General features: G+C 47.0%; 12 protein-coding genes across 12 annotated transcripts; 6 read left to right on the top strand and 6 right to left on the bottom strand.

The window, feature by feature from the left end:
- Nucleotides 1-14: 14 nt before the first annotated feature.
- Nucleotides 15-2,100, bottom strand: L228DRAFT_244363 (kinase-like protein). The gene is made up of 4 exons (XM_018331905.1): nt 1,306-2,100; nt 1,058-1,236; nt 392-998; nt 15-329 (listed from the first exon to the last, which is right to left on the bottom strand). The coding sequence occupies exons 1-4, from the start codon at nt 1,905-1,907 to the stop codon at nt 47-49; spliced, it is 1,671 nt and encodes a 556-aa protein (XP_018191062.1). The 5' UTR covers nt 1,908-2,100; the 3' UTR covers nt 15-46.
- A 131-nt stretch (nt 2,101-2,231) lies between these two features.
- L228DRAFT_280744 (hypothetical protein) lies at nt 2,232-3,340 on the top strand. Its single transcript, XM_018335816.1, has 2 exons — nt 2,232-2,461; nt 2,510-3,340. Exon 2 carries the CDS (start codon nt 2,525-2,527, stop codon nt 2,873-2,875), a length of 351 nt encoding a protein of 116 aa, XP_018191061.1. The 5' UTR covers nt 2,232-2,461; nt 2,510-2,524; the 3' UTR covers nt 2,876-3,340.
- L228DRAFT_255208 (kinase-like protein) lies at nt 2,881-4,811 on the bottom strand (the record flags this gene model as incomplete). Its single annotated transcript, XM_018333873.1, has 7 exons — nt 2,881-3,223; nt 3,289-3,454; nt 3,504-3,710; nt 3,763-3,806; nt 3,865-4,199; nt 4,266-4,513; nt 4,788-4,811. 7 exons carry the CDS (start codon nt 4,809-4,811, stop codon nt 3,039-3,041), a joined length of 1,209 nt encoding a protein of 402 aa, XP_018191060.1. The 3' UTR covers nt 2,881-3,038.
- Nucleotides 4,812-6,003: 1,192 nt separating this feature from the next.
- Nucleotides 6,004-9,361, bottom strand: L228DRAFT_258920 (hypothetical protein; the record flags this gene model as incomplete). Its single annotated transcript, XM_018334116.1, has 8 exons — nt 8,595-9,361; nt 8,512-8,535; nt 8,396-8,454; nt 8,260-8,341; nt 7,743-8,199; nt 6,455-7,681; nt 6,197-6,280; nt 6,004-6,037 (listed from the first exon to the last, which is right to left on the bottom strand). Exons 1-8 carry the CDS (start codon nt 9,217-9,219, stop codon nt 6,004-6,006), a joined length of 2,592 nt encoding a protein of 863 aa, XP_018191059.1. The 5' UTR covers nt 9,220-9,361.
- A 1,477-nt stretch (nt 9,362-10,838) lies between these two features.
- On the bottom strand, nt 10,839-11,248 carry L228DRAFT_77830 (hypothetical protein). The gene has a single exon (XM_018336852.1). It carries the CDS (start codon nt 11,173-11,175, stop codon nt 10,951-10,953), a length of 225 nt encoding a protein of 74 aa, XP_018191058.1. The 5' UTR covers nt 11,176-11,248; the 3' UTR covers nt 10,839-10,950.
- Nucleotides 11,202-12,587, top strand: L228DRAFT_77825 (hypothetical protein). Its single transcript, XM_018336851.1, has 2 exons — nt 11,202-11,248; nt 11,301-12,587. The coding sequence occupies exon 2, from the start codon at nt 11,501-11,503 to the stop codon at nt 12,194-12,196; it is 696 nt and encodes a 231-aa protein (XP_018191057.1). The 5' UTR covers nt 11,202-11,248; nt 11,301-11,500; the 3' UTR covers nt 12,197-12,587.
- A 120-nt stretch (nt 12,588-12,707) lies between these two features.
- On the bottom strand, nt 12,708-13,915 carry L228DRAFT_280741 (hypothetical protein). The gene is made up of 4 exons (XM_018335815.1): nt 13,773-13,915; nt 13,651-13,712; nt 13,156-13,507; nt 12,708-13,099 (listed from the first exon to the last, which is right to left on the bottom strand). Exons 1-4 carry the CDS (start codon nt 13,855-13,857, stop codon nt 13,005-13,007), a joined length of 594 nt encoding a protein of 197 aa, XP_018191056.1. The 5' UTR covers nt 13,858-13,915; the 3' UTR covers nt 12,708-13,004.
- A 167-nt stretch (nt 13,916-14,082) lies between these two features.
- On the top strand, nt 14,083-15,072 carry L228DRAFT_244353 (DUF1783-domain-containing protein). The gene is made up of 2 exons (XM_018331904.1): nt 14,083-14,644; nt 14,761-15,072. The coding sequence occupies exons 1-2, from the start codon at nt 14,204-14,206 to the stop codon at nt 14,860-14,862; spliced, it is 543 nt and encodes a 180-aa protein (XP_018191055.1). The 5' UTR covers nt 14,083-14,203; the 3' UTR covers nt 14,863-15,072.
- Nucleotides 15,073-17,396: 2,324 nt separating this feature from the next.
- L228DRAFT_77788 (ankyrin) lies at nt 17,397-19,811 on the top strand. The gene is made up of 2 exons (XM_018336849.1): nt 17,397-19,381; nt 19,451-19,811. Exons 1-2 carry the CDS (start codon nt 17,590-17,592, stop codon nt 19,660-19,662), a joined length of 2,004 nt encoding a protein of 667 aa, XP_018191054.1. The 5' UTR covers nt 17,397-17,589; the 3' UTR covers nt 19,663-19,811.
- A 1,207-nt stretch (nt 19,812-21,018) lies between these two features.
- L228DRAFT_208111 (mitochondrial 54S ribosomal protein YmL9) lies at nt 21,019-22,175 on the top strand (the record flags this gene model as incomplete). Its single annotated transcript, XM_018329748.1, has 3 exons — nt 21,019-21,654; nt 21,741-21,954; nt 22,048-22,175. 3 exons carry the CDS (start codon nt 21,019-21,021, stop codon nt 22,173-22,175), a joined length of 978 nt encoding a protein of 325 aa, XP_018191053.1.
- Nucleotides 22,176-23,053: 878 nt separating this feature from the next.
- Nucleotides 23,054-24,648, bottom strand: L228DRAFT_244350 (kinase-like protein). Its single transcript, XM_018331903.1, has 4 exons — nt 24,333-24,648; nt 23,995-24,263; nt 23,664-23,890; nt 23,054-23,566 (listed from the first exon to the last, which is right to left on the bottom strand). The coding sequence occupies exons 1-4, from the start codon at nt 24,476-24,478 to the stop codon at nt 23,219-23,221; spliced, it is 990 nt and encodes a 329-aa protein (XP_018191052.1). The 5' UTR covers nt 24,479-24,648; the 3' UTR covers nt 23,054-23,218.
- A 747-nt stretch (nt 24,649-25,395) lies between these two features.
- On the top strand, nt 25,396-25,763 carry L228DRAFT_265965 (hypothetical protein; the record flags this gene model as incomplete). The annotated part of the gene is made up of 2 exons (XM_018334788.1): nt 25,396-25,598; nt 25,658-25,763. 2 exons carry the CDS (start codon nt 25,396-25,398, stop codon nt 25,761-25,763), a joined length of 309 nt encoding a protein of 102 aa, XP_018191051.1.
- Nucleotides 25,764-25,771: the final 8 nt, after the last annotated feature.

Genomic DNA, 25,771 nt, shown 5'->3' with positions numbered 1-25,771 from the left:
TTTACAAGTATTATTACCCTACTGATAAATTGAACATTAACAAGATCTATGCTCGGAGGTCCAAAACCCAACGTGTATTTTTATCGAATTCGATATTCTCTTCGCCCTTCAAACCAGCCAAACCAATTTCCCTCAAATTCCTAAATACCTCAATGGCCTCATCCAAGGTTTCATTCGACGTGTAACCCTCGTCCGTCACAATCCCGCGCAGCTCTTCCCACAGCTTTTGGTTCTTATTGAATGGCTCAACTTCGTCATGATGTTTTCTGATTTCTTCTTCCGAAAATTTATATGGACATGGCTCGTCTGATTGAAAGTGGTCCCATTCTCTACAGAGACAAGTAAGCACCCTTTTTTTTTTTTTCTTTGTGAACGAACTGGACTGGCCTACCTTTCAACACGCATCAAGCAATCCTGGAGTGGGTAGAGACAATTGTCCCAGGTGGAGCCAGCAAAGGCCTCGAGCTGCTTCAGGGTTTGACCATGAGGGTAATGCATCATCTTGTGCATCAAAGGATTTGTCTCCGTGGTCAGGGTTTCGTAAGAGTGAATCAAGATAGATTCGGCCACTTGATGTCTGAGCTGATCCTTGGTAACCTCATCGAGCTGTTTGAAGTTGTCAGGCAACTTCATCGACAATTCATCAATCCCGTAGTCTAAAAGCGATGGGGGGTGAACTCCGAGGAACACTGGAGTGATCCAGGCTCCCTGCCAGTCGATAATGCTGGAGATTTCGCCTTGTTCATCGATATAGATATTACCCGCATGAAAATCCGGATGCCAAAGCCTAGGTGAAGTGACTTCGGAGTCTTTTGGAACAATGTGCGAGATGGCGGAGAGGAATTTCCCCAAAGCAGCGAGATGGGCTTCCGGCGAATATTGATCATCGCTGGTATACTGCCATGGATTCACGACCGCTTTCTGCGGATCGGCATATGCTTTGATCCAGTCGATTTCGCGGCGAGCGACCGACTCAAGGTAGTCTACCGACGACTTCCCTGCCATGACTTATGAGCTTAGAATTGAAATGTAATAGGGCTTTTGTTGAAGAGCATACAGGGACCGTGGTATTGGTGCATATCGCTGCGTTCCTTCTCCCAGAATTCTCTTCGAACGATAGGTCCAATGCAAAAACGCGATGTGATGCAATTATTGACTTCTCGCGAACCACCCGTGGTCGTAGCAGCAGGCTCGCACCCTGGAATCTCACTGTCGTTAAAGTACAGTGATCCTATCCTGCCGGATGGCATCGTTATTCAAACTTGCACTACCATCAGGCCTGTAATATTGGAGAGCAGAACATACTTGTTGAATGATACAGAGAGCAATTTCCTCTCGATATCTACAATTCTGCGGATGATATCGCGTTTAGCTCGTAATTGAAGATTCTTCCAGACGTTGTGGAGCTGGGAGCCTTTTGCTTCTTCCATGATAATGTATTCGGCACCAACAGGATTCTGGTCGGTGGCGTTCCATGAAAGAACTTTTGGTGCGGGCAAGTCCAGGACGGTCCTGGCAAACTCCATCGTCGCAACCTCAGATGCGGTTGTGAGCATTGGTGGACCAGCGTTCGGGTGAGGGATCTTAGCTATGACTTTTTGACCATCTTCCATTACAAGGCGATATGCCTTATTGTAGTTGCCCTCTCCGATTTTCTCCAGAGAAATGCACTCAGTGGCGCCGACTGCCCGGCAAGCTGCTTGTTGAAGGCAGAGAACATCAAAAGGGCGGTATCGGGATTCGAGCTGCGCCCGCTCGTTCCAAAGCCATCTTCCGCTTGTGTAGCGGAATAAGGAACTTGTCTCTGTCGGCACTTGGGACGGCATCGGATGTTCATGCCTCAGCACGCGAAGAAAAGTTGAGAAGGACTTTGAGAATTTCGGAACAAAGCTTTGGTGGAACGTCATTGCCAGGAATGACAGGTAAAGCATCTACACGCTGAATAAACCATATAAACCAAGCAATTCTGGGGACAGACGTAAGAAAGATGATCCAATTTGCTTGGTTATTAACGTAATTTCTGAGCTGGCCCGAATGATCTTTAATTGCCCCAGATGGGGGGGATGCTTCCTGGTTCCCAGCAATCGTACCCGTGTTGGGGTTTGGCACCGGGCGGTAAAGTAGTGCTACTCTTTGCTTTGCCGAAGAAAATCTGCAGACCATGGGGAGTTGGCACATCTAGCGCCGGCGCCAATTGTAGTTTATCCCCGCATAATCCAGCGCTATCATTATGTACTTTGGAGCACCTCGTTCTACTGTCCATGAAGTCACAACACTCCAGCACAGCTTATTTTATTTCTGCTGTCATCATGGCCTCTTATAAAAGGAGAATAAGAAGGAGTCTTCACTGCTCCCGGTAGCACGCACCTTTCAAATCCTCAAGAAACCCTTCTCAGAGAAGTTTATCTACTCTACTAGACGATCCACCCTTCAAAATATCCTCTCACACTAAGACTGTCAGGTACAGACCTCCTTCCAAAACTTTCATCCTCTCGCTAACCGAATTTAGGCATTGATACATATCATGTCGTCTATCTCGAAGTCTGCCTTCAAGAAATTCCTGGACCAGATGCCATTCGGCAAAGTCGTTCAGAAGACTAAAAACGCTCACCGAGGCCAGCGACTTTGGCCTTCTCAAACATCGAAAAACGATAAAAAGTACAATTTCCGGGCGGATAAGGGATCGAAACTTCCGGACGGACGGCAGGAGATAATCATCCAGGCAAACAAGAATGCTGACGACAAAGGTGTTCGGGAAAGTGCACAGAAGGACAGTCATAGGATTGTGGCAAAAGTTGCTGTCGATCCTGTCAAGGACCCGCAGGGGGATAGTATCAATGAAGATGCATTGAATTCTTTTGAAGAAAACAACTAGTATTCGGGTATATGAAAGAATTTGCTGAGATTTCTAAGGGCTTCTCTCCTGGGCTGTGTAGCGATAAGTCTAGTTAAAGCAACATATCCCAAATCCAACATACAACCCGACCCAATATCAAACTTGGAGTGTTCCTGATAGGATTCGATTCTTTAATGTAAACTTATAAATGCTCACATATCCACTCTTCCTCTCCCAGTTCTTTTGCAGAGCTACGCTTGCCCGGCTCCCATTGCAACATTTTCCGTATTAGTGATAAAAATTTCACTCTGTCGTGTCCCTCAAGAGAAGTTTCCCTATCCTCGAGCGGAGTGCGTTCCGGTAATGGAATATTAGCGCAGAAGGCACCTAGAGAATCAGGCATAGTTAGTGGATACAATTGTTCCCCAGATAATACAAGAAGCTTGACTTGCCCTCATCCGAAAAGAATTTGTGGCTTTGCCTCCCTTGGGCAAGAAGCGTAGGCGGTGGCGGGCCAAGCAAACTTATTATTTCGGCGACGTGGGCTCGACTTCGGTATGTCTGGAATTCTGGATCTTGACCGGTGAACAAGGACTCGCCCTCAAAAAGATCCCAAACCTGTGACGTAAATTTAAATTCTTTTATCGCACCAGTCTGGTTGTCTTACCATACATCCCACGTTCCATATATCGACGCTGTATGTCCATGGGGCTTCCAGAATCACCTCCGGTGCTCGATAGATGTTGGGTTGAATATCCTCCAGGTGCTCTGTGTCACCGACCATGGCAGAGCCAAAGTCACATAGGACGGGGGCGCCCCATTCCTTGGGCATTTTAAGTTCTCGGGACACGTAGATAGTTCCTCCGTCTAGCTCCTTCCTCGGACAAGGGTTTTGAAGCTCCTCCTCTAGAAAAGTCGCTGAAAACCAAATCATCAGTGATGCCGAACATGATGTTATCAGCCTTGATATCTGATAGAATGCTTGAGTAAGTAATAGAAGCAGGATAAAGACGAAACAGAGTACTTGCCAGTATGTATGATCTGGCATTCTGTATGCAAATAGTCCAAGGCCAAAAAAAGACACTGGAGCACAAATGCCAGGACTGGTGCAGGCAGCCTCTGTATCGGGTTGCAGTGGAGAAAAATCAAAACACTTTCCCACAGCAGCGGATGCACGAGGCATCGATGTTTGTCTTCAGGTCCATCAACATCGAACGAGTCAAGTAATGACCTCACAGCATTGTGGCCCAGATGGCTTTTTGAGCCTCGCTCCATCCGTTTGTATATCGTGAGCTCATCATCCAACTGCTGTCCCATGGATGCAGAGTTGATGTAGATTTTGAGGGTAACATAGCGACAGCAGCTTTAATTTCAGCGCGTCAGCAAGCCAATTGAGGATCATTATCCCATGAATGCCAAGGGATCTCACTTCATGTCTCGCGCTAGCCAGACAGTTGAGCTAGCTCCAAATCCTAATTTACCTACGACTTGATACCGCTCCTTGAAGACTTCCCCTATTCTAGTGGGATAATACCGGAAAGCACTATAACCCGGGATGGTCTCTTCTTCAATTTTTCGACTTGCAGATATCCGGACAAAAGTTGGGCTGGAGAAGTTGAGTGGTCTCCATGTCCGTCCGAGCTGAGGCAAAGACCGCAGAAAGGACGGTAAAATGGCCTGAGACGATGGAAAAGTGGTTCATCATGCGACGCTCTATGAATGGAAGAGCAGAACGAAACTGGTCAATACTGTAATGATGCGAATGTTATGAGTGCAAAAGAATTAAAAAACCCGCACTGCGTGACTGGCGGAAGGCTGTCGGAGATCATCAAGTCAGGTGATCTGCTTCCACAAAAGCGACTCGTCGAATGCAAGAGACTGTAAGTAATCCAGCATCATGACTGGCGTTACAATTAACTATGGACTGCGCGGCTAGCTAAGACGAATAAACATGCTCGTACAGCGAGTGAGACATCGGTACTCCGTAAGATGAGTCCTTGTTTCAGTTACGTAAAGAGCTTCATGGCAGCAAATGTAAACTCCCATCGATAAGACTATTAGCGACGGGCGTTATACGGACCCACGATAAGGTTATCGGGTCGGAGATCGTCACAAAACAGTCGAAATGGACCACTGCGGTGGTCCTTCGACGAGATGTCCGTACCTTATTTTTCTATTCTGTCATGTTCTGTAAGACAACTGTATGGTTCGTATTAAATGCTCACAACTAACTTGTTATAGCGCCGGTCAAATGGCCACCAGCGCTCCCAAAAGTAAAATAAAATTAAAAAAAAAAATCCACTTGGCAAATCTCCTGATTCTTCATCCAATGCTTGATATAAAATTCCCCAAGGCATCTAAACTAAATCTCTCGACAGATTGACAGCAAGGAATGATGACTGGATGAGTGGCAACCCCTCACCGAAAGGGCCATGCCGATGCCCACGCCTCAGCTGCTTTTTTATCATCTTTCATTTTAGTCATGATTATATTTCCTAGTTTGGTTTGGTTTTGTCTTGGCTATTCATCCCCAGAAATAGAATTGGAGAAAGTAATATGTACTATTATCCCATTGGATTCCAAATCCTTATGTCATGGGATTACGCTACAGCTAAGATGAGCTGACGTCATATAAAATGAATTTGTGAATCCAGGCTTTGACTCCGTTTCATCGAGGAATTTTTTAGTTACTTCAAGTGATCAATGAAATCTACTTTGGCCGTTCGCTCTATCCTTGGGTATTCATGACAATGCTGTGGCTCATTACTCGCGGATAGGGAACGGCGGGTTCGAACCAGGGTAACCTTTTATCCATTTCTAAGCACAGATGGTAGAGGTCAAGTAACATCCCGTTCGGGAGTCTCTAGCGGACCGAAATTCCAGGACAGGACTTTGTCGTGCCCGATATCGACTAATTGCAAGTTTACTCTTTTCAAGCCTAGATATATATTTCTAGTTATATGTTGGACATCCCTGTTGGAGATTCGGTTCGTGATAAGGATGACACCCAACAATTCAAGGCTACAGGGGCCTTGGTCACCTGACCTTCAGCGGTATATTTACTCAGTCTTTCGCGATAGTTATGATATAATCCTGTACCCCACCATTAACAACCCAGACACTTTTTTCTCTTTTTGCTAATTTGCGAATAACATTTTCTACATACTTCAATTACCATTTTCTGGTGCATTTTCTTTCCGTCTATTTTATTGTTATTTTTTGCTTAAATACGATAAGAGATCCTTCGAGCTATTCGCGGTTCTTCGGCTATAGAACAATCCCACGGTCCGCGGAGCTTGTCATACGGCTCGATTCGCGCTTGCGGCTTTGGCAACCACTTCCATTGATCCATGGGCCTACAGCAGATTCCGAGAACGGCTGAAAATATGCACTGAGATTATCGAGTACGCTTTTAGGAGTTGCTTGTCTTTGTTGTGTTCCTTACTGACTTTAATAGTAGAGTGCTATTGAGCGAGTCATAGGCATGACCAGGCGAGGATAATCAGATAATAGTTGAGCCTATAGTTATGGCTGGTATCATTTACCAGTATTGAATGTCTTGCTAATGGACAGCGGGCTTTATGTACTGGTAGTTTGCACCTCGTTCGACCTACTCACCACATGATTCTAAGAGAGGCTAGCCGCTGGCTAGCGGGTAGATCGCGCTGACGTACAATTCTCAGCTTCTCATCTTCTTGTAACGCTTGCTGGATCATGCTCAACCAGGAAGTTCCAAGGCAAGTAAACCAGTGCTGGCGGCGGACCACCGGAAAGAGTCTTTCCGCCTTTTCCCTATAGAAATAAGCCTGTTCAATGTGGCCTAGCCTGGAGCTAACATGTGCAAGAGAATAGCACACAACCATTTGAAGAAAACCTTCCGACCAATTTGTCTTCTCGGCCATAGCCATGACACTGTTCCAATTTACATGGGCCTCAGTCCAAGCACCTTTCAAATGCGAGACCTTTGCTCTACCAATATACATTCGTAGCCTGTTGAAACTGGCCATGGCATCCCACTCGTTCTCGTCTGTACATTCAAGCTCGTGGTAGATTTTCGCTGCCTTGTCGTACAAGTGTTGCTCAATCAGGACCTCCGCGAGTGATAGTTGGAGTGACCTTGTGCGCCGTAACTTCTGCAAACCAAGCTCCTTCAAGATATCAATCTTCTCCGCCAATAGTTGAACCTCGTTGGCTTTTCCTAGCTCGCACAAAACGGCAGCATGTTGGGAATATATGCCCGCCGAAATCCCACTTGAAACTCCAGAAATACCATTTTCAATCATGTTGGCCAATTGTTCCTTAAGACTCTCGTAGGCCCACTGGAAATGGCCCTGAAAGCGCCAAATCTTACTTTGCACAAAAGCTTTTCGGGCCAAAAACGACTTCTCTAACTTTGAAGGATGCGATTCATTCAGCGCAAAGAACGTTTCCAGCAATGACATTGCCTTAGAGAGATCTCTTTGGAAAAGAAAGTTGCTTGCTCGAGCAATGATTAATCCTCCAACATATGCATTCCGTCTTTCGTTCTTCTGGTGGTGCTCACAGATTTGCGCAAGATGTGTGTCATTTGTATTGTTGAGTCGCTGCACCATGGCCGTGCGAAATTCCAGCCATGCCCACAAGTGGGAATCCAAACCAATATTGTTCTCCTCCAGGGTTTTCCTGACGAGCTGGAGGACATGCACCTTCCAACTCCTGTCTGAAAACCACGAAGCAGCCAACAGAGTCTCCAGAAAACAATCGATACCAAGGGCAGAGAGCCGATCTGATCGGGTCGGATGTAGATGGTTCACGACGTACTGAACTTGCAATAGCTGTGATCGACCAATATCCCCAAAGCTAAGTCTAGTTAATTTTTTTTTTTCACCTTAGAATGGATATATAACTTGAGGACATAATTACGTACAACAAATGAACATATTGGTCCACAGGAAATGTAAAATGGACAAGTAAAAGTGCCTGGTTCTGCCATTCATCTCGATCCTCTATGCTTCTCTCAATATCAGACGGTGCTCTGGGATTCATCTTGATGATTGGGGAGCCAAAGGAATTGGTAGTAACGGTGTGGATGAACCCAAGAGTCTCGAGCCTTTGTGTCGCATTGACAATTTTTTGTTTCTCCGATATCACCGAGAGAAGGTCGCTGTTGAACCCGACATTGCTCGGATGGACATCTTCGATTTCGCCTTGTGAGGACCATTGCTGGCGCGGCTGCCCGGCACGGAGGAGCATCCCGCAAGGAATGTTCGACCCATCCAAGAAGCAGAATAACTTCAATAGAGTCGCGGCGTCTTTTGAATCATTTTCAAGCTCGTCCAGTGTGAGGAGCTTTGGGAGAGTCGTTGTGTCCGATACTACCGACCCTTTTTGAAGGAAGTCAGGCTCCAGTTCGCTCTTGCAAGAAAATAATTCTTCGAACACACCTTCAGGACAAGTCTCGTCGTCGGATGCATCTGTCATATCTACCGAGGGTGCATTATTGACACTCTTTTCGCAGGGTTTGGGCTGGAAACTGTCAGCTTGATCACAATAGTTCGCTCCTAATTTTTCACAACGTACTATGTTTGACAGCGACGAAGTTCCATGACAGGCAGACAAGTGCCGGAAATGCCATGTGTCTTCAAACAAAATTAGAGGATGGATCTATTTCGAGATGTCCTATGCTGAGGCCTCACCGTCTTGGTCAGATAAGAGAAGGGCTTTTTTTTTAAAGTGTTAGTCAAAGCAATGGCGTGCTTGGAGATTTTACATTACTCACTCTCCAGGAAGACCTGATACTTTTCGCAATGTTTCAGTACTCCCGTTCCAATATCCAGAAGACCAAAGCGTGTTCTTTCACCAATCTTTGGAACTTGGACGCTTTCCATAAATTTGAGAAGTTTGTCAAAACTCGCATCACTCTGGCGAGAGACATGCCAGTCGGTCAATGTCAACGCAGTGACCCAAAGGAGAACACTGCTGGGTCTCATATTGCAAATTTGATTGCATCGGCGAAACTTTCTTTTCTCTCGATCAGCAGCCTGAGCTGGGTTGCGGTGATACTTCCGACCATATTTGCCGTCTCGTGGTTCGAAGACAGATACCAAGCGAATCAAAAAGGTCTCGAATTTCAAAGTATCGGAGGAAATTGCTGCCTTTGCTTTATCTACTCTAATAGTGATATCGTGGTCAAGGGATTCGCATTTAGTTTTGAGCAAATCCGCTGACAATTTAAGAAACCGTTCACTCAGGGACTCAAACTCTTCGGTCATATGACTGTCCCGAAAGATTGTGGTCGCAGCAAGTCTCAGAAGAAGACATTCTGCTATTTTCACACTTTCGGAGAGTTGACTGAGTAAATTCATGGTTGGTAGAGAGGGCGTCGGCGTTGGGTTGCTGGCCATTTCTTTGGCTGTTTTGCTTTGTAGAGTTTCCGCATTTCAAGTTTCGACCCTTCGAGGAATCTGGTCGAGGTTTTCTGTGTCTCGGAAGCACGATTTAGATTCTTTGACGGAATTGTTCAGCCTCGTCGGTCTAAAGCGGGGTTTCACATGAGTACATGTACCGATTGCAGGGATAATGTAGACTTCTTGCATATTTCTATAGAATTTGATAGTTAGACGTCTTGCAGCGTCAATCTGCCCCTTACAGGGGTCAGAATCGAAAAGCACGAATAAGAATAAATGCCGAATCCCTACCAGGTACGCCACACCAACCGGAACGATTTGCCTCGCGTTTGTCTTGACATATCAGTTATATTTTCTGACCGTGGTCAGGATATCTCCAAACCCTTTTTCGACCTCTGCGGCTCTGCCGAAGAACAAAAAACAAGGTAACTCGGGATCTGATCACAATGCGGTAGATGGCCCCTTGCAATATGGCTAGGGAATGGACATGCCAGACCCTGCGGCGTAGCATATAGATGCACAGCTCGGTCATTTGAATGATAGCAGCGGTAAGGCCGCGAAAAGAGGGAAAAAGAAAAAGAAAAAGAAATGGCTGTCATCACTTGAAATCCCCCCACGAATCAGGCTTTCCAGAGCCCTTGACAAGGAAGTCTAATCCATGCTCTCTGCCACAAGAGTCTTTTCACCTGCTTGTGATTCAAGTCTCAGTCTCGCGATTTGATGTGCATGTGTCCATGGACATCCCACTTTTGGTAGGCCCGAACGTTGCTGTTATCCGTGACATCTTCCCGTGTTGCTATCGTTTTGCCTTTGCCTATAAAAAGAGAGGAGCATGGCGTAGACGTTGATGGCAACAGTATAAATCTCGTCATTCGGACAAACTTTCGTCCATTATCAATTGTTTCTTAAAAATCTAAACTGCTATCAAAGCTTATCTACAAAATGAGCTTCTTGCGTTGGTGGCGCCGTTATATTTCTGAAGATGTAAAACCTGTCGGATGATTGATACCAAACTTTCCTGTTCTGATTAGATGCTTTAGCACGAAACACTATACGTTGTCAATTATATTGGAGAAGAACATAACGTCCATCGGCCGCGAGAAATCACCGTGACTGCTCAATTTCGCTACCAAAAGGAATCTGTGATTCACAGTTTGCCTTCGACCGAATTCCTTTGCGCATCAGGGGCCAGAGAGGCCATGGGAGAAGAGCTATATAATGGGCTCATGCGTCGGACGTATCCGGATAAGCAATGGCCGCAAGAAAACAAAGGCAACTCAATCTTTTCATGGCGTTTATGCTTTGCGAGAGCTCGTTGAACCGGGAGATTTAGATATCTGTGATGAGGCTAAAGTCGTTAATAATTTGATGAAGTTACATCATAGGCCAGCTTTGGTTCCCGTGTGAATTACCTCCGCAAGCCGTGGGGGTATGTTGGTATATCCTGGCCGTAGTCCCACTGGGTCCCACATTAGCCTTAAGCCCCTTTTAGAAATGCCATCCATCCGCTCATGGATTCAGCGACAATCATAAGCTCGTGTTCATATCCCATCACAAAAGCCACTGAGAATGGCTGGCGGTCGTTATGCAAGAAGATGTTTTTGAAACTTTGAGCCCATAATGGCCGCCACTGCTCCCCTCCCCCCACCATCATGGGAGCCCACGTCGCAGAGATTCGACCCCTCATTGCGTATGGTTTGGATGTCCTGTCATGGCATCGCGTGCACATCATGGTATATAAGCTCTTCCAGAACTTGCTCGCTGTCCTATCGTCCACTCGAGTTCAGAGCTCTCAGGTGTCAGCGATCTTTTGAAAAAGAAAGAGAAGGAAAAGAACGAGAAAGCCGTGGCAATTGACAGTGACGCTGCCAGCACAATGGAGAAATATCCTGAACTTGCACTTTTATCTTCCTCGTTCCAAGCTTTATCGCCTCCACCCATTACGCCTTCCATCTTCGCAAAAACCCCGCTCGGAATCCTGCGGCCTCGACCAAATACTGAAACCCCTTTTCAGAAAGAGCGCCCGGTAAGTCAGGGAACCAAACCCAGCATACCCAAACGAGCTGACATAGTAATAGAAAACCGGCCCCAGACCGTCTCAAAGCGAGATAGCAGATGCCGTCGATTTCATCAGTCAAATTGAGAAAGCCACTCCTATTGAGTTTGAAGCCACTGCACTGTCAGTCGGAAGTCCAAACATACCCAGGGAGAAGCCTAGACGCTCCAAGCACATGAACACCTTTCTAAATATTTCTTCCCTAGGGACTTCACTCTCGAGATGATAGTTCGGCACCCAGTTCTCTTCCCAGAGAAATTGGACCAAACTGCTAAAACACCTGCCACGATTGGCTCTCTAAACTTTGAAACGATTCAGCAGCAATTCAAAATTTGCATGAATTATGTTATCAAGAGAGAACGGGCTGCATCGACACTTGTTTCACAGACCATGGATACAGCAGAGAAACTACGACAGCGAGAGGCCGAACGTTGCGAATTTGCAATACGTGAAAGTTTTGCATACCTTTCGAAATGTGCTTCGCTGCTACTTGATCCCATGTACAATTCCGATTCAAATTTTCGAGGAGATATATCATTTGACCAGACAGTGCTTTGCATTTGTGCTATCACTGCACATGCACTCAACAGGCTCAACAACTTTGGGGATATGTCACATTCCTTGGCTCTTCTCTGCTTCCCATTCGAAAGTCTGGGCAGACTTCAATTTCTGTTTGAAGATCAGCCGCCTAAGCACTTTGCTGAGAATTCAATTGCCCTATTTGATACTTTGTCACCTATTATTTGGGAGCAAGGTCGATGCTTGCTTTTGTACCCTGTCAGCGTCGTCATTTCAGCAATCTACCATAAATTGAGCCTTGAATACGCTGGGCCGGCAGAAACTTTACGCAACATCTGCCTACAGAAGCTTTGGTCCAGACTTGGCTCGCCGTGCAAGGAGCCCGAGTTTAAGATTTAATGGTATGTGGGTGTTGGAACGTTGTTTATATGGGAGACTGGGTTGGTGGGAAAGCTGAATATGCATTGGTTGAGCGTTGTCTTCGGTTCCGACACCCTTTCTTTTGTCTGAGTCTCTCCGCGATGGGAGACAAGCGAGTAGAAGCCAATAGGATGGTTAATTACCACGATACGGTCTGGAGCTTGTTCCTTTATATTTACGAATTATGAGTGCGGGGTACTTTGCTGTTAAATCATATTATCATACTATGTGATGGTTTTATTTTATCTGAGGATTCAGCTATTCCCTCATCACAATCTCAAGTTATTTGCTCGGCCCTTTATATTTTACAGGTTTCTCACTAGTGTAGATTGTGGCTCTATCGCTCATCAAAGCATCAAGTTATGAGGAATCTTGTGAAAATATATTCACCCGCTTTTTCCGATGGCATTTTGATTACTTGGGCCTAAATATCCGAAAGGAGAGAGACGCATTAAAAGCCAGAACGGATGCTGACCTTTCGAAGGCCATTGCGTAATGAGGTTCTATGATTTATCGTGATAAGATAGTACACAACTTTGGGTAATAGTGCAAAGAGGGAAGAAGCGCCAGTAAGAATTTAATACGGGTCAGGCTCTCGTCTGTCCATTTAAACGCTTTCAGTTTCTTGCAGTATTCTGCTTTGCATTCGCTTTTCGTTTTCTTTCCTAAGATGATGTCTCTTAATTGAATAATCGCATCAAGTCTATCCCGTCTATATGCGCCACCATTTATCCAATGATCTTAACGCCATGTCCAACCCTTGCCTGATCACCCCATAAAAGGAATTCTAGGCGCCTTTATATCGATATCGCAGATTTTCCAACTCAGCCACATCGACTAAGAGCATGGTTCGCTTTGCAGTAAATACCAACGCCGATGCCACTATAAGTAATACCGTTAGATGTAATTCAATTCGGGAAAGATAGACGGAGACCTACCTCCTGGCAGTAAGCATAATATCCAAAACCCGTCAGGCGCACTACTTCTCCCCTTTAATCGTACCGCCGCCAGCGCCAGCAAGGCGCAGAGGCCTGCATTCAACACACCTAGATATTGCTCAATAGGACCGCCGCCCCATTCGCCCACCTCAAAGTCCATTCCCGGTCGGAGCGGACGCTTGCCTTTTGGATCGGGCTTGGCACGCAGCGGCATGTACCAGAGGCTGTATGCGCTTGAGAGCAGGGACGTAACGCCGAGAAGGCTGAGCAGGATGTGTTGAAAAGAGCGAGCATTGTACACCGGATGAATATAAGCTAGGTTGAGCAAGAGTAGGACGATAACGAAAGATTTCTGCAGAATATCATGTAATTAGCTTTTGCAAAGGTGCATGTTTACTTCCATGCGGTACGAAGCAGCAGCAGCAGCAAGATGGTTAAAAGGGTAATAACACGGCTGGTAAAATCTAAGTAACCAAAAACAATAACTCAACTCACAGTGTAAAATGCATTGCGTTTCTCGTCTTCTTCTCGAAGCTGCTCAATGAATTTCTCCTGCTCTGTATCGTGCAGGGTTACGTTAGCGTCGGTACAAGGACAGGGAATAAATATTCAACTACCTTCTTCGTCCATGTGTTCGGGAAGTTCATCCTCGTCTTCATCTCCAGGATACTGGAAAGTCTTTCTGAGCCTAGTTGTAGCCATGCTGAGCGGTATACTGATGCGAGAAATCAGTCGGAGAAAAAGAATAATAAACTATCAGCTTGGCGCAGCCTTGTGATGCAACCAAGCACGCACGAGCGCACTATGTCCCCGTTGCCCCGAAAGCTATCCGGCCTTACGTTTCTCCGTTTCCGATGCCTAGGGGTTTTGGTAACTGGCAACTCCAGCCGAAACGAAAGAGAATCAACTCCTACTCCGGTAGTTCACCAATTCTGCCGCCTCAGTGTCAATACGAGAAAGCTGCTTAGCTACCTTACAAATCTATCGTCGGGTTCATTCGTCAATTGCTGACTCGACATTCCTCATGCTTCGTCCTGGAAGTGCGACAATGCCCTTCCGGCCCCTGCGGCCGCGCCTTGGTGTCCCACGAGCCACGGGCCTGCGGACTCTGATCGCTGCTCCCAAGCCAGGCTCTGGCCCGCTCATGGAGCGTCGGGCAGACCGTGAATTGCCTTCGATCCCCAACCCTCGGCGATGGATCTACACGCTTCCTATATTCGCTGTCATCACTGGAGTTGCGACACTCTGCATATTTAATTACCAAAAGTCATCGAGCAGTGTCGTAAACAGTACTCTCTACGCCCTCCGCACCCATCCCGAGGCGCGAGAGTTGCTTGGGAGTGACATCTATTTTGCCAACCGCATTCCTTGGATCTGGGGGGAGATCAACCAGTTACACGGCCGCATCAACATCCACTATGCGGTCAAGGGAACAAAGTCTACAGGGCATATGCGCTTCCAGAGCTACCGCAAGACGAGAATGGGCTACGTGAGTGATCCCTACATCACCTAATTCGCGCTCTTCTTGGGAATTTTGCAGGATAATCATAGACCGTGTTGTACTTTTTGAGTCACTTATGGATACATTGCTGACAATCCTTCTAGTTCGAAACGACTGAATGGAGCCTGACAATGCCGGATGGCCGCAGGGTTGAGCTGTTGGAGTCTGCAGGACATGATCCCTTCCGGGAAGAAGCTTCAAATTGAGATTGGGGGAAGAAATGTAAATATGTGAGAGCGTAAAAGGACTGTATAGTTACAGCATTTGGTCAATTGGCATTTACAAGGCGTTGGGCGCGCTTTATTTTATTTCCTTTGCTGTACAATATCATGAGCGAGTACGCTGGATCATACAGCATGATTGCTGGTATATATAGAAGCGCATTTAGACAGGGAATGCTAAATAACGTTTTGAGCTTTTAACGTTTATACACAAGCGCTTGCCGCGCGCTTGAAGACGGCGTTTGCCATGAGAACAAGCGGCGGTGGCTTCACAAGTGCCGATATTCGGACGAGATTCGGGATCGAATATTCTAGTAAACGGGACTTCTGAAGCGCTATACAGAGTAGATTTGGCCAGGCTCCCTTGGTCATCATAGGCAAAAGATATCATTGTGCGTTAGTCAAGTACTGGCGCAGACCCGCTCTAGAAAGAGAGAAAAGAGTTAGATGTAATCAGCCGTGGTCACATCCAACGACGATACTAAATAGGAATCAGAGTGGCGAAAATATGACACATGTTTTGTTTAGATTTTATACGGCAGCTGGGTGTGGTTTGTTCTAATGGAGTCTAGAGGTGAGGTTGTACTGTATGTAAAGGTGTACGGAGTAGAGTAGGCGTTCGATGGGGTGGTTAGCTAGTCTTCGCTTCAAGAGCTTGCTGAGCGCACGTGCGGCTGTGATTGGATTGTATCCAACTGTCCGCTTTATCAACGACAGCTGCATTCCCAACCGCGGAATAACAGCATCAGCCAACAGACCTCATCATCAGGCTTCTTTTCCGGGTTCATCTCCGTGTCCCGCCGGTTCAAAATCCCCGCTCCAGTATTGGTTCTCGGCTCTATTAACACGCCCAGTTAGAAAGAAGAAACAGGTGGTTATATCGTGCCTCTATCGATATCGCCGCATTGGGCCCCGCACCACTACAGGTGGAACCCATTCATCATCTATCCCACGTGCGCGACCTCAAAAACTGCGTCAGAATCTGACAGAGGATCAGCCTGGAATAGTCATTCTTGCTCAATTGCAGACAGAGACATACTTTTGTGACCAGTCTTCGTCGCCGTCTTTCTTCTTCCATTGTAGCGGTGCCCGCAGCTACTGTACGGTTTCGGGTACCGTGCATGTCACTCGCCCATCAAACCTACTAGGGTAGCTCACTGATGGATGAACTGACGTCTTGATCAATCTCTCTCCTGTGTCTCTAATCGTCATTTGGGTCTTTTTGCTCATCTGTCTTGTTTCCTTTTATTTCATATACCTTGTGCCCCAGAGGCCCTGTGGGCTCTTCGGGCCTTTTTTGTACTTTCTTTGGCCGCTTGGTTGCATTGTGATCCATCATGTACGTCCTTTACTTTCCTCCGGTCGTCCCTGGACTTTCAGCTGCGCGTACGGAGTCCGTTCCGCTGAGTCTCATGTATCCTCCCGGCTGACCATGCACTTTCCTAAATCTAGGAAGTTCGGCAAGCAGCTGCAAAAACGACAGCTGGAAGTTCCGGAATATGCAGCCAGCTTCGTTAATTACAAGGCGCTGAAAAAGGTTGAGCGTTACCCTTCCAGTCGCTGCTTTTTCGTTTGACCCCACTAACACCTTTCACAGCTCATCAAGAAGCTCAGTGCAACTCCTCTACTGCTCGCCCAAAATGAGGCTGCTCCGCTTGGAGAGCATCTCGACCCGCAAGCATCCCTCCAGGCAAACAAGGCTACCTTCTTCTTCCGGCTGGTGGGCATCCCCTTACTCTACAGAAAGCCTGCTCGAGGATCGCTCGTTAACGGGTATCTTAGGAACGTGAGCTCGAGAAAGTCAATGCTTTCTATCTCCAGAAAGAGGCCGAGGTCCGTTTATGCTCCCGTTATCTCTCCATCTTGCTTCTGACAACGTTACTGTGCAGTTGAAACTACGTTTGAAAACCCTTGTGGACAAGAAACGAGCAATTCATTCGCGCATCATTGCACAGTCAAAGGTCTCGGCTAGCTTGGTAACCCTGCAAGAGGGTTTCGAGCAATTTGGAAATGATCTCAACAAGCTTCAGGTTTGCAATATCCGTAAATATCGTGGACATTCAGAGTTCTGATGATTTGCAGCAATTTGTCGAAATTAATGCCACCGCATTCTCAAAGATATTAAAAAAGGTTTGCTCCCAAAAATTTCGCTATTGCAAGAGTCGCAAAAGTCACTAACTAATTTTGATGCGTAGTGGGATAAAACTTCAAAGGTCTGTTTAGAAAAAAGTTTTCTCGTCCCTTCCAATTCCCGAAGCCGAACTGACCAACGATCAGTCACGCACAAAAGAGCTTTATCTCTCTCGTGCTGTCGAGGTGCAGCCATGCTTCAACAGAGATGTCATCAGCGACCTTTCCGATCAAGCAACGACAAGTCTTCTTGAGCTTGGCGCCTGGTCGGACGGAGAGAAGCTCCAGTACGAAGCCAGACCTGCGGAACACGTCGTGAGCGGACAGATCCCCGGCACCGACGAAAACGATATCGATGCGCAGATTCTTCAAGCCGTCCGAACAGGCAATATTCCCGCCTTGCGAGATTTCATTGTTCGTCTGAAAGATTCACCAGATGTCTCCGAGAGATTTACGCGCACATTCCTTGCCTCTGTCAACGACGCCCCGGACGAGTCCTTGGCGGTGCTGCTCGAGACAAACTTGGTTGACCTACACGCCCAGGAGGATATCAATGAGCGCAACTGCCTTCATGAAGCCGCCATGTACGGTCGGGAATATGTGCTGAATGCTGCCATCGCAGCCAAAGTTGATGTGTCAAGAGTGGATGTCTACGGTCGGACTCCGCTACACTATGCTAGCATGAATGGACGAGTGGACGCGCTCCAGACTTTGGTTGCAGCTGGCCCCAGAATTATCGACACGATGGATCATGACAACTTCACTCCTTTGATCCTGGCTATTGTGCATCATCAGCTACCTTGCGTTCAACGCCTCCTCTCTTTCCGAGCACGGGTAGATCCCAGCAGCGAATCCGACCATATCCCATTGAATCTAGCATGCCAGCATGGTTCAGTGCCGATTGTTGAGCTTCTTCTGCAAAACCACGCGGCCGTACTTCCTGATGCCGAGGGTCTCTATCCTCAGCACCTTGTGGCTCGTTCAGGAAAGTCGCCAGAGTTGCTGCTCATGCTACGGGAGTACGGAGCGGATCTGGACCAGCTTGACAAGCTCTACCAATGGACACCTTTGTTTCATGCGGCGAGTGAAGGCCATTTACGCTCTCTACAAGTGCTGTTAGAATGTGGCGTTCGTCCGGATATCAACGATGAAAAGGGACTGTCTGCAGTATACTATGCTGCTTGGGAAGGCCACCTCCAATGCATGCGGCTTTTGGCGGCCGCAGGAGTAAAAGCCGGCTTGGCAAAATCAGCCACGCCTCTTTCACAGGCTTCAACGGCACCTGCAGTGCCCGCAAGCTCGACCCCGGCACCCATGGCCATGGAACATGACGCAATTCCGGACCTATCTCTTCCGCCTCCGATAATACCTCTCCGACGATATGGACACAATTTCCTTGATTCTAAGACCTTTGTCGCCATCAGCTTCGAAGAGGCCGGCGCTCACGCCATTCGATTCTTCCACGACAGCAAGTATCCTGCCGCACGTCTTACCATCACCTCGAAACTCTCAGATCTTATTCCTCGAAATGTTTTGATTCCGATTCAGGAAGATTCAAGGGTCATCTCCTTCCAGATTGACAATCTGGATCTGTTCACGGTCGACTTTGATATTTTTCCGACATTTGGCTCCAAAGTCATCGCTCGTAGTATTGCGTTGCCGAACAATTTCAATTCGCAGCTCAGCAGTACGGGACATTGCTGTCTGCCGCTTTTCGACCCACGGCTGCGTGCGATTGGTCAAATCAGCTTCAACTATCAGGTTATCAAGCCGTTCCACGGTATCCCACTGGAGATCACCGATTTTGCTACGTACTGGAAAGCAACAAGTCAGCGCGATGAGCAGCCCAGTGCTTTCATTACTGGCTCGAGTTTGTCGGGCGAATATGTCAGGTTGTTTGTTCAATTGACTAATGACGGTGTGCCTGTCCTGTGCCCGCAGTGGACTGTGAACCTTGGCGGGATTGAGTTCTCTGTTGGGCGCTTGACATATGAGCAGTTTGTCAGCATCGGTGCTCAGCGTGATCAAGGGGACGAAAACCTAGCTGCATTGGCGAACTGGGAGACCCAAGGTGACATTACCAAGATTCACCAGGTCCTCGCAACCTCATTTGCATCGCTCAAGGATGCTCTTGCTGTTATGCCGCCAAACCTTCATGTTGAGCTTCACGTACTATTCCCTTCTGCCACGGAGGAGCACCTCTCTGGACTTGGGCCAACGCCCAACATCAACGATTTTGCGGATGCCATTCTTAGTGACGTCTTTGATCATGCGCGGCAAATGAGAGAAAGATCTCCAGATGCGCTAAGATCAATTGTCTTTACTTCCTTCAACTCGAATATTTGCGCAGCTCTGAACTGGAAACAACCCAATTGTACGCACAACCCCCGAAGCCATATCGGCAATGTTGTTCAATGAAAAACTAACATTTGGTCACCAACAGACCCGGTATTACTATGCAACAACCTTGGTTCTGACCCGGCGTCGCTTGTCGGAAATACGGCGACTGTGCAGAGCAGCGGTCAGCATTCGATATCCGTGAAGGAAGCCGTCCGGATAGCCCAGGGTAACAATTTTATGGGCTTGGTGTGCTGTTCAAGATTATTGGTATGTTCTTCCGATTCACAACTGCACATGGGCGTGTTTCTTTTCTAGATTGGCTGACTTCTCGTCTTTTGCTCCAGGATATGGTGCCTGCTCTTATCGAAGCCATCAAAAGTGCCGGTCTTGTCTTGGTCTCCGATACGTCAGAGCAATGTGCGCCATACCAACGCAATTCGGACAGCGAGGACGTGCCCATGCCACCTGCTCCCGCATCTAACAACACAGCATCTTCCGCTTGGCCCCCAGGCCATTCATTTCATGGCGTGCCTGATGGCATTGACGGCGTGCTCAAGAGTAACGGAATCTTGAAGTTCAACGAGACGATCGACATGTGACGTGATGCGATGGAATGGTGTTTGCATATTTTGGATTTAACTTTCTTGCTTTCCAATTTCTACTTATATACCTAAGAAGTTTTCTCCTTTTACTCCACTTGAGCGCATTTGCTCCTCCATTTATACTGTCGATACCATCACCACTAGTCTCTTCGTGGTATGAGAGTCGGAAGGTGGGGGAGACTGGGAACTGGCATGGACAGACTTTGTCGCAACCCCGACCCCCTCGTCCATGGGCTCCAGCAATGTTTCAACAAACGGAGTCAAAGTTTATTTCTTCCATATTTTCAACACTTTTTCTGATATCCAGACACTCCGCTGACCTTTCGGACGCATCCCTCTACTACACTACATCCCTCTCATGCTTTTCCGTCATGCACTTCCTCACCATTCGATTCGCTCCTCACTTCAGACATGATGGAATTTAAAATCGTTGGTTATCTCTTTTCTTTGTCCTTTTATTCTGCTATATACACCTTGTGTCAGAGTCGATGTCTAAAAGATTATTTTGTATGTATGTTTGTAGACGGGATGGAGTTTGCTTTTGGTAGACCTAAAGAGGAGTGTCTCAGATAGGAATGGATTATTTGAAATGAGAAAGTCAACGTGCATTCGAATGTTGAACGTGAACAAAATGAGAGTAATTTAATGGATACTTGTATCATAGTTTTATCTCCTACCTGGAAAACTCGAATGGTAACGCTCAAGAAAAGTCGAGTTGTCTTGATTGCTAGATATCATATTTTCTTGTTAATGATAAACTAAAATTGTCAAACCTCATTTAGGAATGATAATTTTCTTGACGTCTCACCCTAAAGAGTTAGGATACTGACTTGAAGCATCCGCTGGCCTCCGCGGCAAGGACCTCGCATAAATTTATGCATATTGCACAACAATGCACAACTTTCGCCTTAGCGCCGGGTCTTAAACTCCCCCAAGTCATTACCCGTTGAATAATCCTGCAAGCAAGCAAAGTCGGGGAGCATTTCTATCAAACTTCACAAAAACTTACCAACATCACGACGATCACGTCTCTTCTTTACCGGGCATCCCTCCAATTGCCTTGCCCATAATGCCACCTAAAATCCCAGCGCTGCGGCCGCGCAGCATAATACCGTCCTCATCCGCGCCGTGCACTCTCCTGCCACGATGTTCCGTCTTGCTCCCATCAACCTCAGCATTAAAGCGTTCGACTGCCCTAGGCTTCTCAACTACGACGTCACGCTCTATCCGCCCCGTTCAACCTCCTCGTCCCGACCGCTTCAACATTGGACCCGGTCTGCCAATCCTCGATGGCTCGCAAGCAGGTGCACTTCAGCGCAAAGCCGCTACCACTCCTTTGCGCACAGGAGTGCTTGCTATCAAAAAGGGCATGACGGCACTGTACGATGCCGAAACGGGCAGACGCACACCTTGCACTGTTCTACAGCTGGACAGGCCCCAGGTTGTCTCGCACAAGACTCGCCAGCAGCACGGATACTGGGCCGTCCAAGTCGGCAGCGGCTGGAAGCATGCGAGTAACGTCACACGGCCAATGCTCGGGCATTATGCAGCAGCGGAGGTCTCGCCCAAGCGTCACCTTGCTGAGTTTAGAGTGAAGGATGAGGACGGCCTGTTGGCTGTAGGCGAAGTGATCAAGGCGAATTGGTTCCAAGAGGGTCAATTTGTGGATACGAGGAGTAACAGCAGGGGAATGGGCTTTGCTGGTGTAAGTTTTTCCCCCGCCCTCCTTTCTTTTCGGTAAGAGGAAAGGTATATTTGAGCGGTGCTTATTCGATTATTGTATCATTATAGGGTATGAAACGACACGGTTTCAGCGGTCAACCTGCTTCGCACGGTATTTCCTTGACCCATCGTTCGCTCGGTTCGGCAGGTCAGTCCCAAGGCGGTGGTTCCAGAGTGTATCCCGGCAAGCGCATGGCTGGACGTATGGGCAATGAGCAAGTCACCGTGCAGAATGTCAAGGTTCTTAAGGTCGATGAAGAGAAGGGCCTTGTTATCGTGAATGGTTCGTCCTTTCCCAGGTTCTCATTCTCTTTGGTGCTTCTTGGCGCAATCCGTCTGTGAAAATCTCTTTACTAACGCGATATTCTGTATCCAGGCGCCGTTGCCGGTCCCAAAGGCTGCATCGTCAAGATCCAGGACGCCATCAAGAAGCCCTGGCCTGAGATTCACACCAGCCCGCCATCTGCCCAGGATGCTGCCGATATGTTGAAGGCTACTGCTTAAACCGTTACGTTCCTTTTATCTCTTGACCACCATCCAGACGAATTGGTCTCTCTTCGCATACAATTCAAGAGATGATTCATCCTCGTCAATACCTCTGAGATAAGCATCATAGACATTACGTTCCACCTCGCCAGCAAAGCATAGTGAGCGGCGATCCTGGCTGTGGGAAATGGAATGGATTGGTTCTAATAGCTAAACGCGTCTGCGGAAAGGCAATAGACTTTGTCACACCATTTCGCGCCATTAAGCCTAAAGTCTAACACAGTCATCCGGCTGGGTTACACCTTTTTCGGATTCGGAGTTGTTGTTATTTTTCTTTCACGGGGAAAAGCAGGCTGCGTACAGTATCCCTATGCAAGCATCCTGCCGGAACAGCATTTGTTTACGTTTATCTGTAAACGTTACTTACATTATTCTCTGTACGACTTGTTTCTGTTATATATCTGCTTCTTTCTACTCCATCCCCCGCCTGTGGTACTTGTACGTATATGTATACTATTTCTACCTCCCTACATCCTTACACTGATAAGTTTTACTCAAATACCGGTTTGGCACTGTCCCTTGTTTCTTTTCACCTCTTGCTCAATTTCTTTTTCTCTTCTTTTCCAAATCAGATTTAGATATTCTTTAGACCTTGGAATGTAAAATTCATATCACTCATCTCAATTAGATCAATGTTATCGTTTAGTTTCATGAGTCTGATGTTTTAACCCCAGTTTTATCGGTAGCATGAATAATAACTCAATACACCTGCATTGGATATTGTAGTCCATATAGTTGAATGCGGCACATGTACTGTATATCTATACATTTCACTTGTCTACCTTACCTACCTGTTTTATCTGGTCTTGTTCCTTTGCATTCTAGTTCGGCAATGTTTCCCAGCTTTTATCTCATGTTTAGCCGTCTCCCTCTTCATCCTGTATAAGATTTAGATATGTTTAGAGTGGAATGTAAGATTCAGATTTGCGTCTCAATGTTTTCAGCTACTATCGTACAATTCTTGATTATTGAAAAGGTTATGACATCGACCCGTGTGGTCCTCAAAGAGCCTTGCTAAACCACCGATGCTGAAGCGCTTCTCGCGCACTTATTCTTTTCGTTGGATCCAAACTCGTCATTTTGCCTACTAAATTCCTTAGATCTGGGTCAACGAAATGCCAATACTCAAAAGGCTGCCGGGGGTCCTGTGGAGAAAAGTCGCCGGCAAGTTCGATGAGGCGCTTATGAAAGGGGTTTTCTTCCCCAATGTGATCAAGAAGGCCATTGAGGCCATCGTTGTCAGCAAAATAGGATATGTGTCGGCGGAGAATGTAGCGCCACGACTCTTGTGCATGGAGCTGGTCGTTGCTGACGCGAAAGACCATCTTGTAGAACATGACGTAGATCATCTTTAAAACAATATATTAGCGTCTATTTATAGTTCCAAAATCGGGTTTCAATGCTCAGCGGTGCGTTCCGTTGCACCAGTTAGATTGGCAGTCATACCACAACGCCAAAAGAAAACACATCAGAGGCCTGATTCTGGCGCGAGCGGGCCCATGCCTCGGGGCTTCTCCACATTTGATTACCGCACAGCGGACCCCTTAGCCATTTTCCTGGCGGCACAACGACGCAGTCCTCCAGGTCTGCGATCTGCACTTTATCGATTTTTACTTCGCCTGTGGCGGTGTCAATGATCTCGTAGTTGAGGAGAATGTTGTTGGGTTTTATATCTGTTATCCATCAGCGCTGCGAGTCTGCAAATATGCGAGGACCGCAATGAGGAGAAACCAGAGGATTTTCCTAGGAACGATGCAATGCTCAAAGTAACACTGACCATTATGTGCAATATGTCTATCATGTAGCTCAATAAGACCACGCAAAGCCTCTCGAAGAATACCCCTTCTTGTCGCTTCGGGCGGCCCTTTTAAAACAAACTGAAGCAGGTCTTCCCTAAAAAAAGGATAAATCAACAGTTTATGCTCGCGAATGCTATCAATCACTGTTCGCACATTTGAGCACGAAGACAGCGACCTTTGGAAATCCAGCTGGTACTGAAAATCGCCCGGATTTATATTTTTGATAACGTAGTCACGTCCTTCGGCGCTTCCCCACATCGGATTAGCGAACTATTTTCAGCCAGCCGCGGCAGTGCTTTGGGTCAAATCAACCTACCGCGCGTGATATACGCATAGAAAGGGCTTTCGCCGCTCTGCGAGAACTTCTTGAATCTCATAAGCCCGCCCAGTATCGCTGTTGAGCACTACACCCGGAATGAACGGTTCTTGGCTAGATTGTGACGATTGTGACATAGTAGACATGGCGTAGCGTGGGGAGCGTCGCCAACTAAAACAAAAGAGTCGCGTCATTGATAGCAGAGTTCTGGACGAGGGCGACAATTGCATTGTAATAGATCAGGGATTCGAAAGAACATTATCAATTATTGATGGGGCTGGCAGCGTGGAAGAGGTCACGAATAATCTTCTATATTTGTGGATACCTATCTGGATTCAGAACATAAGCTGCCAAACCTGAGCCGTGGTATTATCACGTGCCACACACCTTAGCAACCTCAGACGCATCCCATTCTGTGATAGACACCAGACGTTTACTAAATTGTGTATATAGTTATGCTCTACAGGATTTTTACTCCCACAGATAAGCCTCTTGGCTACCAGGCTACACTTTTATATCTCCTGATCTTGGCAATCTACCGGGCACAGCTGCTTCGACCTGTGGCCCAGCAAGGCAGCACCAAGCATGAGTTCGTAATCCCGTCAGCCTTGTTCAAGAAAAGCACGCCTGATTGCAGCCTTGCCGCCTTACTAAAATCGGGTTTTCTGGAGCGAATCAAGAGAGACTCCGCCTTCCTGTGACTATCATTCTAACCGCTGAAGCTTCTTACCCAGCACATGTGGCTTCAGCCCAGACGGGATGCTCTTTGACAATACAGTCTTACTGGCTGGTTGTTGCAGCGAGAAATTCCAGCTGACAGGAAAGACTCGGGATGTGTTGTATGCTGCCGTGAATTATGACCTGGGATATGAAGAGGTGGAGAATGACAAGAGCTCATTCACAGACAAGCGGTCGATACTAGTTTCACGTCTCATATCTCCATTCACCAATCCACCATAACTCCTCCTTTGTGCATTGTCTGTGTTTTTGTCTGCTTCTTCGTCTTCAATTTTGTCTTTGTATCCGTCTTCTCCGTAGTCAACTCTTCTTTGTTACCAATAACATGCCCTCCAAAGCCAAGGTCCTCTCAACCAAGCTTATCGCCATTATTACCAAAGGCAAACGTACTGTGAAAGTGGGATATGTGGACAAAACAGAGGCCTGGAAACGGAATTATCTGAGTCCGGATATGCAAAAGATGTTCAAAGAGACTGCAGAACAACACCTGCTCACCTTGCGAGGGGATACTGACATGATAGCTCTTCGGTATGTAATCTGTCCCGGTCGTGACCTTCTCATCATGCCTCTGACATTGAATCGTGTAGGGAGACTCCCCATACGAGCAAATCTGATCAACGCTCACATATCACTGCAGTTGAGCTCAATATCCAGGGCGAAGTTACTGAAACGCACCACTTCCCTGTTGAATAAAATATGCC

The sequence above is a fragment of the Xylona heveae genome, assembly GCF_001619985.1.
Source record: "Xylona heveae TC161 unplaced genomic scaffold L228scaffold_2, whole genome shotgun sequence".
In the NCBI taxonomy this organism is placed as follows: Eukaryota; Fungi; Ascomycota; class Xylonomycetes; order Xylonales; family Xylonaceae; genus Xylona; species Xylona heveae.
This window is presented reverse-complemented; position numbering and strand designations above follow the sequence as displayed.